This window comes from Antrostomus carolinensis, unplaced genomic scaffold (genome assembly GCF_000700745.2).
Source record: "Antrostomus carolinensis isolate BGI_N321 unplaced genomic scaffold, ASM70074v2 Scaffold53666, whole genome shotgun sequence".
Lineage (NCBI taxonomy): Eukaryota > Metazoa > Chordata > Aves > Caprimulgiformes > Caprimulgidae > Antrostomus > Antrostomus carolinensis.
In genome coordinates this window covers 1-12,424 of record NW_010322153.1, presented here as the reverse complement: position 1 = coordinate 12,424, position 12,424 = coordinate 1, and the positions used below count along the sequence as shown (strand labels likewise).

Sequence of the window (12,424 nt, the reverse complement as noted above, 5' to 3'; positions counted from 1 at the left end):
GTCTGTATTTGTTCAACAGCAAAATGATTTTATTAACATTTTAAAAATACTTCACTATTTTTCACTGTATCTACTGAAGACTTTCATATAACACATCAGTCATTTTCCAATGTGATACTTCGAAAAAAAAGAAGTTGAAACAGTTGCTTATTTCACCTTTACTTTTCAACACAGTTCCTACCTGTAGTAAATCCCAAGGAAGGTTACTAACTTATTCCAGGGCTTGTAAACCAGTGCATGGGAAATGCAACACTTTTAGTTTCTTATTGAGCAGAAAGAGAAACCTCCAATTATTCTTTCAACATAATCTGCCTTCAAAGTGAAAATCAGAGGACAGACACCCTCTACACAACTAAGATAAACCAATTAAAATCTTAGTTCAAGCTTATTGGCAAGCATACTCAGGCTAGCTAAAAATTCCCATAAAGTCCAATTAGAAGGCAACCTCTAACGACTACATCTACTTTTGTTCCAAAAATAAAAGCAAAAATCAAATGAACCGTACACTGATGAAAGCTGTAACAGTGCTGTGCCCTGTCGGTTTTACTAAGAAGAATGCCTTTTAGTGGCAGTACAAAGAACCATGCTAAGGTTTCAAGAAGTAAATAATTCAGCTTCTGGGTTTTTTCTTTCTCTATTTCAGAGAGAAACTATCTGCAAATACTGCTCCTACCACAAACATCCTAGCACTGTGTGACTACCCAAACTCAGGGCGTTCTGTTTAGCCCTTTGCACAATTCTTCTGTGTTTTGCTTTTGAATGAAGGCAGCAGACTTGGTATACACCTCAACAGACCTAATTTACAGAAATTTCCTTTTAGTACCAACCTATGCATTGTGTATAGACTTTGGGGGAAAAGATGTCTAACGAAGCTGAGTTAATTAGTAATTAATTTTGTGTGTTTTATATTAATTGAGACAAATTCTCCATTTGATTATACTCTTCCTGGAGTACTTTGTGAAGTAAGAGTCATGGTTCTACTTTCAAATTAACTCCACTGGAGACTTTCATTTACAGAAAGCAAGTTTTACATCTGCATTTTAAATAAATATGGTTTAACACTGACAATAAATACTTTTAATTTAACACTCTATATTGACTGGAATAAATAGGTTACAAAGAAGGAAGATGAATAAAACAAGTATGTGTATGTATTTTTATATGTATATATAAAAATTAAAACTCAAAGCCTGCTTATTTTTTTAAGTAAGTATGCATTCTAATGTCATGCCAAGAAGACGCACAAAGCTCTAACTCTTTGTACATAAAAACTGGTCAAACCACAAAAACCACCTCTGGCCCATTACACAAGATACTTCCCTGAAGAGAGTGAAGATTTCATGTGAATAAATCTATCTTCCAAAGAACAACTCTTCTGCTCTACTCTTGAGGAACAGAAGTTGATCGTACTTGACCACAGAAGCTAAAGCCATAAGGAGCTAGACTGTGGTTTTGTGGCCACAGCCACATTTTCAGGTTGTGTGTGTTTGCGTACGTGCACAAACACGCGAGCAAATACACCACGAGTGGAGCAGGATTTGTGGGAGCCAGTCTCCCTACAGTTTGCTGCCTCAGGTAAAATTGCTCTCTGGAAGGGTAAAGAGTATGGAGCGGGACATTACCTACTATCATTTTGCTGTGCCCCAGTAGGACTCACACCAAGTATTAGGAGAGTAAATGCTGATCCTGATCCTCCTGCTATCAGGACCCTTTTGCTACCTACCACCCTCACCTGAGAAAATTTTCCATTCTAGCCTTCCTATTTCCTTTCTTCAAAGGCTCCCTACTCTGCTTCCTTATTCCTGCACTTGCTCTTAACTTATTTAAACAACCCCTTCACCTTTTCATCGTTTTTCACCTCCTGTTTAATGGCATTGTGTTTTCACTCATAAGCAAAAGCATGGCCTAAAAATAGTTGCTTTCAGCAAAACACATTTCTAAGCTTATAAATATCTAATATAAACACAATCCTGGAGTCGACTTCTGGATTTAAACATGCCGTTATCACTGTTCTCTTTACACCTCTCCAGGTTTTTTGGTCTTTTTACCATACAAACTCTTTGGTTGCAGGGACAGTATCTCCCCACAGGTCTGCACAGACCAGAGAAGGCTCTCACTCTTGTATCGTACAATTGCTGTGTCTTGTCCAGTGCCCTGATGAAGTACAATACTGGGACAACACACAGGGAACTGGATTCTTCTACTGTCTGCTCATCAGGCTACTTCCCTGTAAAAGCACTGTTCTTTGTAGACAAAAATAGAGATAGAGATACAGTAACAAAGACCTAGAGCTGCACCCAATGTTTGAAAACACAGGAAATGTGGTAAAATCAGAAATCACAAATTGGCTACAACTGAAATCCTGTATAGTCAGCACAAGCAAGATCAATCACAGCAGGAGCTTTTGCTATCTTCCGATATCCAAAGTGTTTTACTAACCATATACAAAGAAAAGCCATTTGTTTCTCTTTTACATTGAGACAGACTTGTTAGGACAGACTGGCATACAATTTTAATCCTCCCAGTCTAATGGAATCTCCTCATAATGTAACTATTTGTTCAAGGTTTATGTCTCTATTTATGCATTCTGAAAGATCATCAAAACTCATAGTAACTTGCATCCGAAATTCCCAGATTAAAGCTTTCAGTTTTAGTTTTCCTTCCTAACGCAGTTCAGTTTACACAAGCAAAATGCACCCTCTGTTGGGCCAAGCACGTAATGACTTTTTCCCAAGGTAATCTTTTTAACATCAAATTCTGTTATGAAGGTTTGTTTTTATGATTAACTGTGAACTAATGTACAAGTCATACAAACATCTGAATCAATATTAGACTGAAATGAAATTCAAAGCAGCACAGAATATTCAGTGCTACTATATAGCCATTAGGAGATTTCTGATCTTTTTCAAACACTGCTTACAGCTGTAGGATTTATAAATCCTTCCACTGGAAGTTCATTCATTGTAACCTAAACCAAGGAAGTATCTGTACTTAATTTTAGCACCAAAGCACAACTTACACTCACTATCACTGCAATGCATTTTTTTGAGCTGGACAAGGATTGCTAACTGGTATATTAAAAAATTTATGCACAGAAGCTCCAAAGTGCATTTTGGATAAGGATGTGGCAGTAAACTCCCAGTATAAAAGGGAGTTTATTTTACCTGATTTCTTCTTACTAGGATGCTTCTAGTTAAGGATGGGATTCAATGAGGTAAAACTGGCCAGTGTACCAGAACAGGAAATGGCAAAACGTAAAGTCTTAAACCTACATATGCTGATGCCTGCACCCATGTGAAAAAAACTAAACTACTCAGATGAGCAAAGTGAGTACAGGCGGGTCTGTGAACACTGGAGCCCAAAACCTGCACCACAGAGAAGGAGAAAATTTCTGTAATACATGGACATCAGAATAGAGACAATGCAGAGTTCTCAAAAAGAGAAGAGGTACGTGGATCTCATAAGCAAACAAGACAGTGAAGAGAGCGAAGAGGGAACGGAAGTGTGGGAATTGTGAGCTGCGATGCAAAGTTATCAGTGTCTGCCAAGCTGTAGCAAAGGGAAGCTGCTCTGGAGCACAAGAAGGTATCCTATTTAAAACAGACCAAATGCGTACAGGTAGAACTGACTGCTGTGAAACAAGACTCCTCGAAGGTCTGCACTTAACCAATCCCTTTCTCAATGACATTTGATAAAACTGCGTTGTGGTAAAATACTGTACAGTAGTAAGAAATCTTCCTACCTTGAATGTGTTCAGTTGCTGATTAATAGTCTCTGTTTCCATTCCAACAGGACCTTGTGACTCTTCATGTTGCTCAGCTCTCCCAAGCAGACTGGAAAATTCTTTTAGCTTACTGTAAAAGTCCTCAACACGGCTAATAGTACCTTCCACTTGATCTTCCCTGGCTTTGGCTCTGTCCAGTAGTTTGTTGCACTGCTTATTTAAAGCTTCCAAGTCTCTTTTTATACCAATAAGATCCGGAGAAGCCTCTGCTTCTGTGGCTAGCATAATTTTACAGTTTTTATTAGCATTTTCATTATTCATTATAAGATCCTCCAGCTTTTTCAAAAAATGTTTTATGTCCTCTCTCTGTGATTGCAGCACCTTGAGATCTCTCCCCACTGGAGTCATACTATCAAGTTCATCATCAAACTCTGCAAACTGAGAGAACATCTCTCGGATGCTGTTTTGGAAATGGCCGATTCCCTGAAGTTTTGTCTCTAAGAATGAGCACCTATCTTCAACCTGCTGGTTCACTGCAGTGTATTCTCGCTCCAAAGATTCAGCTTGGAGCAAAAGGTCAGAAACACCTGCTGAATCTGAAGCTTCTACCACCAGGTCTTGGGCAAGCTTTTTTGCTAAATCAATATGAGGCTTTAAAGCCTGCAAGGCTTTCTGCTGGGCCTGCATCATTGTCAGGTGTTTGTTACTGAAAGACTGAGGTCCAAGTAAGTCATGAGCTTTCAGATGCTCTTTGGCACTTTTAAGCTGTTTTTCGGTTTCCCTGGATGATTCCTGAAACTCTTTCAGCCTTTGTGCCGTATTTTCCAAGCACTCTCTCTTCTTATGTAATTGTTCGGTGACCTCATTCACTTTCTGATTCAGCACCTTAGTTTCTTCTTGAATAATTTCTTTATCTGTTTGACTTGCACTAAGTAAACTTTCAGCAGTATTATTTAATAGCTCCACCATCCCATGGTGTTTATCCAGATCCTTCTGCCAGGCCCTCACCTGAACAACAGACTTCTCTATTTCAACGGGATTTATGCCAACTTTTAATTCACAGAGGTTGCTTTGGCATTTCTCTATCCATGGCTGCAGGTTTTCTACATGCTGCTTGTATTTGAGGGCTTTCTCCAGACAACCTGTTAATTTATCTTGCCTTTCTTTTACCTGTTTATTCATTTCACCCCAGGTACTTCTGAGTGTGGCAATTTGGGATTGTAATGCTGCTTTGTCAGCTCCTTGAGCCTTTTGTAAGATACTTTCTCCTTCTGCAACAATTCTTTCATATGAACTAATCTGATCAGTCATGGTCTTCTTAAAATCTTTCTGTTCCTCAATTAGTGATTGCAAGGTATCAAGTTTGGCTGATACAGGACGAGCCTGGTTCAGCTCTTCTTTCTTCTTGCCTAGCCAGGCCTGAAAGTCCTTAGACATTTGCTGGAACTGATGAGAAGCAGCATACGCTGACTGAAGCTGCTGAACGTGGTTATCTACAAAAGAGAAGATAGCACAGAGGTTCATTATCAGAAGCTTCTAGTAATTAGTGAAGAAATAATAATTAATATTGATGATTCTACGATGAAAGGTTACTAATGTAAGGAAAGCTGGCCCTTAATATGTGATGTTCAACTGGAAGACAACCAAGTCAATCAAGACTCTTGCAAGAGACAGACTTGCGCCGCCTGTACTACAGCAGAGCAGTGAAGGCATGTGGACATGAATCAAATGAAGCGAGTTTAGCCAATCTGTGTCTACATGAATCCCATTCAGGCAGATTTCAGGGGTAAAAAACACACAGTGGTGTTCCATGGTGTTACAAAGTGCAAGAACAGGGAATATTGAGTAATCTAGCCTAGCAGTGTCTAACTCATGGCCTGCAGGCAATATGTGCTCTTAGGGGGATCCTTTGAAGTTCCTTGTGGCCAGAGGAAATTAAAAAGCTAAAACTGAGGCTGTTAGGGAGAACAAAGTGAGGCTGTTAGGGAGAACAAAGTATGATATTGCTTGCAGTGTATTACTTGCTCAGTTCTGCTGTTCTCAGGGTAAGGGAAGGCTGCAGACTACCGACCCTCTTCTGTGACAAGCAGTATTACACAATTGCCACTGCATTTCACCAAGCCATTAACTGGTGCTTGCCTAAAAATTACAGTTATGGCTTACACTCTGCACCTATGCAGTTACATAGCTCAATGAACAGAATCCTCTTTTTGTATTCTAATCCAGTGAAGATACACCTGAAGAAAGAGATGAGAAAAGCAGCTCTGCTATTGTGCTTCAAATGTTCACTAGAGATCCCAAGTATTGTTTTTACCTTTTCAAGGTATGGGAACTCTCAAATTCTAATGTACAAATGCTTGGGGGTTGGACTGGATAGAGAGCTGGCATCAGGCTCAGCTCATTCAACATGTCTATAAAGACAAATGAGACTATAAGTTTTCCTTTATGCCTTAATTACTATTTTTCTTTAAATAAATACTGACCTGATTTTTGCTCAATATCCTTAAACGATTTTAAGATGCCATCTAACTGTCTCGTAAGTTCTGCTTTCAAATACTCTTCTCCAACCAGTGTTGACAGCTCTTCACAAAGAGCTTGAGCTGCATTTATATTCTTCATTTCCTGTTCTATTTCCTCCTTCATTTCTCTAGCAATTTCCAGTTGTTGTTTCACAGCATCAGGTTGTGTACTCACAGCCAGGCTGCTGCTTAGTTTGCTATCCAAGGCACTCAGCTTATCTGACAGACTTCTGAGTAGACTTTGATACTCTGTGCTTTTCACAATGGCTTGGTCAATTCGGTCACATCTGTTCCTCAGTTGGCCAGTTAGACTGTCCCATTTTTCTGACACAGCTGCCACTTGCTCTTTTACAATTTCATGGGAGGGTGGACGTTCACCAGGTCTCTTCAGAATCCCTTCACCAGCCACAGTTAACTGCTCATATTGTGGCTTTCTCGTGTCAAACTCTTTGAGCAGAATCTGGGAAGAAAGAAAATTTTAAAAAGCATTTACCTCATGAAAAAAAAAAGCAGCAAAGTGCTTCTGACAAAACTCATATGGAATTTGTTATAGCTCAGCTCTCTTATTGAGTAATCAATCTCTGAGTTTAAAAGCCCGTGAAATAATTGCATCTTCTACACACAAACTGTGTTGTTTCCAAGCATTTACATCAAAGAACCAGAAAAAAAGTGGTTAATTTACACATCATCTAGTAGAAATTCAATCAGCAGATACAAGTAAACAATGAATTCTGTTAATACTACAGTAATTAAGTATCTGTACCAAGTAAAACAATCGCTGTTTAGTTTCAAGCAGTGTCTTCTTTCCTAGACAGTTTGGATATTTGTCTTAAGACAGAACTTCAAAGAAAGTGTATTCTGACATAATATTGCAATGTATTATTATTACAGCACAGAGAATATTTGGATAATTCGGAAAATGACTGAATGTGCACTGTAAGACCTTTAAAGTTTACATCACTGGTTCCCAGTATTTCTTTTTTTTTTGACAGTAAGTCATAGTACTTGCAGCAGAAGGGACAAATATCATGGTTTTACTTTATAGAACATTCCAAACCCTTTCTTTTTAAGTCAGTTAGGTTTAACTTTTAAGGATGGTTATGTGATACATGATAGTCTTATGCCAGCGGTCTAGGTTTCTGAAGCACTTACAAACCAGTATTAAGTCATTTTCATATAGTATTAGAGCACAGTTCATGTTGTAAACACTTCATTTTAATTAATATCGATATGCTAGCCTTAATAATATTTTTGCAAAATAAAAATGCTATTTCTCATCACAGTTTAAAATAACTGGTAGCATTAAAAAGTTTTAAATTCAAATTTCTAGTTTCTGCAACTTTTCCTGATTCAACTTTTGTTTCCTTGGTCTGCAGTTTGCTCTATTTCTGTAAGTAAAACCACTCTACTTTTTCATTATACTCTTTCTTCTGTCTTTCAAACTCTTTGCCCCATATCTATTAACAGTACTGCATTTTCCTTGCTCTCATATTTTTATTAGCTACTGGCACAGTCAAGTGAATAAATCTCAAAAAGCTAGTTCTACATTATAGACTGTATGAGGACTGACCATAAAATGTTACATACACACTCAAATTAATAAAACTTCAAAGGAATATTTTCATTTGACTACAGAGAAACCACAGTACGGTCAAAATAAAAAAAATATCCCAGAGGGTCAGTATCTCCTCAACTTTTTTTTTTCCTTTAGCTGTTCTGATTTCTCTTCACTTTTATGATAACTTTTTCTTGTAATTACTGTAGTCAAGTATGACTTAAGCTGATATTTGCTAATAAACAAATGTAATAGCTGATACTAACTGTGCTGTACTCTAAATGCAAAATAGTACTTTGCTAATAGCAAAAAAGCAGAAGAAACATAAATCAATAACGGATGTTGGCATGACTTACCTGAACCTGTTGCTTTTGTGTATTCAGCATATTAGGATCAATTGATAGCGGGCCCAGCACACTGACCATTAGCTCCTTTTCTACAAGCCAGTGCTTTAACTGAGCTTCTGCTGTTTGGAACTGGGTCAGGTAATTTGAAGACTCTTCCAGTTTTTGTTGTCTCTCAGACGTAACTTGATTGAGCTCTTTCCATTTGGAATCTAACAATGATAATGTTAACATATTGCGCGCATGTTCTAACAAATGGGTTGTCAGACAGCAGACTACATACGAAACCTAAACAGAGCACTCTAATAAGGCTTCTTGCTGATTAACTCCAGATGCCTTATTGCACTGACTCGGCAAATACATCTTTTAACAGCCAGATCCATATACACTTGGATGAAAGTCTGCAGTTTAGCACAGCCACGTGCAGAATTTTTAGAGCAATGAATATACAACATGTAATAAAATTGGATTAGAATATTACTAACAGAAATACCACCAAATTTAGGCTTCGGTCTCAAATGACATAAAAGCCAAATGGCTGTACTTGGTTACAATTTAGATGCCTGATCTAGACAGGCAAATCTTCCCGCTTATTCAGTAAAAAGAAGCAGATACCTCTCCAAGCGTGAGCAGAAGCCCTAGTTTAGGCTTCTACCCTGCACAGGCCTCTGAAGGAGCACATCTCTTTCAAATGTCTGCATTAAGACCTTGTGGAGATTAAATGCCTCATTGAGACATCTTAACCAGGTACCTAATGATAGGCAATGAGAACACTTCTGTACACAAGTTATTTCAAAAGTGCTGTGTAAGCTTAGATTCATCACACCTACGCTACTCTGTGGTCTCTCCCACCTGTAGCAAGGGGCTTCCAGAGCAGCCATTGAGTCTTACAGTCCTGCAACTTTCCCCTTCCCTCTGTGATACTGTCAGTGCTTGCTCAGTCAGCTCTGATATTTGTTAACTCTCCTTGTCCCTGAATTTAATCCATGTTTTTTCAGTGTCTTTTGCCACTTCAGTCTTTGATCTCTGCTCATTCTGTATTAATTCCCTTTCAACACTATTCAAGTTCTCTTGGAGACCTTACCTGCTACTTCAACTTTTCAGTTTCACTTACAAACAGGGAAGATTGGAAAAAATCTCAGCTTTAAAATTATTATTTGTGTAGCTATAGAAATGCCTATCAGTACAACACAAGATTGACCTATGATTTATTTAAAATATGACAAGCCTAAGAAGAATTTTTAAAAGCTCACAAAAATTATGCATTGCAGTATCTCAAAATCTACTGTCCAAACATGGTCATTTCCAATTTTTTGGCAAAACTGATAGAATCAGTTTTAGAAAATGGCAAAAAGCCACCAGTGCACGGGCAAAAAGTATGCAGAAAAGTATTACTAACAATTCAAACTATTCTTTACATGAAACCAGACTTAACTTAATGTGTTATATTTTGTAAGAAGAATAACATATGCATCTGGAGCAGTAACTGACCAGTCAAGTTTTAGCCACACATTGCTTGAAAAAGTTATAGCCCTCTCAAAGAGGGAGTCAAGCTGTAGACCCTCTCAATTTCACTGATACAAATTCAAAGCCCGTGGACATCAGTGGAATTACTCCAGATTTACACTCTTGTAAAGGGAGTTATTTCCACAGAATTTAAGGGGTTGGAGGGAGCAAGATATTAAAAATACTAGTGATTGCTAACATATTTTAAAAGCTCATAATAAAACAACTTCCAAATACAGCTTTACTGAAGTACCTATTTTATCCAATATTTGTCTCCACTTGGGTGCCTCAGGAGAGTCGGGGTTCTTCTCCAACAGCTCTGTCACTTTGTCCTTTAGTTCCTGCACTTTATTCGCACTTTGCTTTAATTCAGTTTCAAAAAGCTGCAAATTCAAGTGATAAAATAAGTAAGAGGCTAAAGAAGAATAGTAAAGTGTAAAGTTTGAAGTCTGTAATACTGAGATGCCAAGTATGAAGATAAACACAAAATATCTAGCACTTATATACCACTTTTCTGCTATGAAACTCAAAACACTATAATAGCACATGTTGCTGGTCAATTTTTTTGTAAGAGCTAACCTGAGAGATTTAAATTATATTAATAATAATCATTATAGTTTAATTTTAACAAATGACGGAACTGGAAGAATTCAGAGAAATAAGATGCACTAAATAAGTTCCCACTGTATTCATATACACTTGGAATCTGTTCTTCTACGAAATGCAAACTAACGCAGAGTAGAGTTCTCAGCAGAAATAATCCAGCTAGCACCAACAGAGAGGGGAGCGGTCAGCTCCAGTGCTGCAGCAGGGGATAGAAGCTTACTGCTGATTCAGTGGCTTTCTCATGTCGGTTTAAAAGGGAGGAGGAGACTGTTGTGCACCCTCATTTACCTCAGTGGAAGTCTTGCTATCACAGACAGACTGCTTCTTGTAGATGATCTAGAACTAGAGTTTAAAGAGCACCACCGCTTAAAGTGTAGACCTAACAGGAGACTGAGATGCCCCAGCAATTCCTAATTCATGCTGTTCTTGCAGACAAAAGCGAACAGTCCTTAGGCCTGGCAAAGGGCTCTTAAATGAATATTCTTAAGTAACAAAGCTTGTCCCATGGAGATGCATTTTAATTATCCAAAAACCACAAGTAAACACTAAACAAACCTGTGTTTGATTTAGAAATTTTAGTAAAAGGTCCAACTGTGTCAGAAGGGTAACTCTTGCCCGAGCACTCACTCAGTTTTCCACCTATCTATGAATACTCTTCTATTACTACACTGGGGGCAAGAGGGTCATGTTAGCTTTGCATGTTCTCTGTTAACAACTAAGGAGCTAGTTTTCTTCCACATTTAGTCTGAGTTTTAGGACTGAATGTTACCCAAGTCTGAGGAAAGTCAGTAGCTGTTCAGATTAATTTTCAAGGGTGACCTGCCAAATATAAAAGAAGTACCTCAGCTGAATCAAATTCTGTCCTTGTTTATCCACAATCACAGGCAAGGAAAGAATTTTCCCTTTCCATTACATTTCCCTTTATAGGTGAACCTATAGATGTGAATAATGTCCTTCATAGCTAGAATGCTGAAAAAGTCAGCTCCAGTGCTGCAACAGGGGATAGAAGCTTACTGCTGATTCAGTGGCTTTCTCATGTTGGTTTAAAAGGAGGGAGGAGACTGTTGTGCAGCTATATAAGTAACTTAACAAGCATGACATGGCTGCTGAAGAGGAACACTGTCTTGGAATATGCATAAGCCGCTGCAGCTGCACAGACCAGGAGATCTGTGGAGTGTCAGTAAACCAGCAGCTGCAGAAACAGCTTTTGGATAGATACAGCCCTTCAGATCTTACAAGCAATCCAGTACATATCTCTAAATCATTAAGGAGATCAGAAGAGTTTACTGGATAATCAATACAAATTCACCTATTTAAACTGGCCAGCAAAATCATTATTTTCTGACCTGCACAACTCCTCTCTGACACAGTGCTCCTTTTACTCCACTGACAGTTTGCCAGACTTGCTCTAAGCCTGACTGGCACGCTTACTAGCATCATTTCAATACTCTCCACAACATCAACCTAGGCTGAGATATCAGTTGTTCAAATAGAATTTGCCCAGTAATTGCAAGAAGGAGTATTTTTTTGAAGGCACAAAGTACCTTATGTTGCTCAACTTGGGCCTTAACTGTTTCGCTATCAGTTGGAGCAGCTTCCCAATCTGATGCAGTTTTGTCCATTTTTTGCAACCACTGCATCATTGAGGTCGATTCTTCCTGAATATTCTGCATTTTTGAAAGCATACTTTCTAGTTCTGAAATCTTTTCATTCAATAAAACTCCCAGATCTTCATAACTGTGGTTCACATCAGACATGGCTTGTTGAACAGTTGTGAGTTCTGTAAAAGGAGAGATACACAAAGACTATGTTAGAGGTTACAAGCCCTTTTCTAAATAACACTCTTGAGTTACGATAGCTAATAGTCCCCCAAATAAGAAGTCGTTAAACATCTTAAGTTATTTCTAGTTCACTTTAAATGTGGTAACACTGCATCTGAATGACCTAATGTAAGTTCCCATTTGTAAGAGCTTCTCACTTCACAGAAATCATAGTTTTAATACAGAGAGGTACACAAATACCTTACAATCCTTCTACTCATTGTTATTTTAATATTGTAAGCAACAATTCCATAACAAAAAGTTGAACATTCCAGACTACAGTTCAATTACTTGTATGACAGCCTAACATTACTGCAATAATGGGCAGGGAGAAACTTAATGAAATATAA

The 12,424-nt window shown here is 38.2% G+C and overlaps 1 protein-coding gene across 1 annotated transcript; it reads right to left on the bottom strand.

Annotated features, from left to right (window-relative positions):
• Nucleotides 1–3,742: 3,742 nt before the first annotated feature.
• LOC104526625 (dystonin-like) lies at nt 3,743–12,034 on the bottom strand (the record flags this gene model as incomplete). The annotated part of the gene is made up of 5 exons (XM_010170143.1): nt 3,743–5,217; nt 6,208–6,703; nt 8,155–8,354; nt 9,902–10,031; nt 11,799–12,034. Coding segments are annotated over 5 exons (2,537 nt in total), but the record flags the coding sequence as incomplete, so codon positions are not given.
• Between the last annotated feature and the right edge of the window lie 390 nt (nt 12,035–12,424).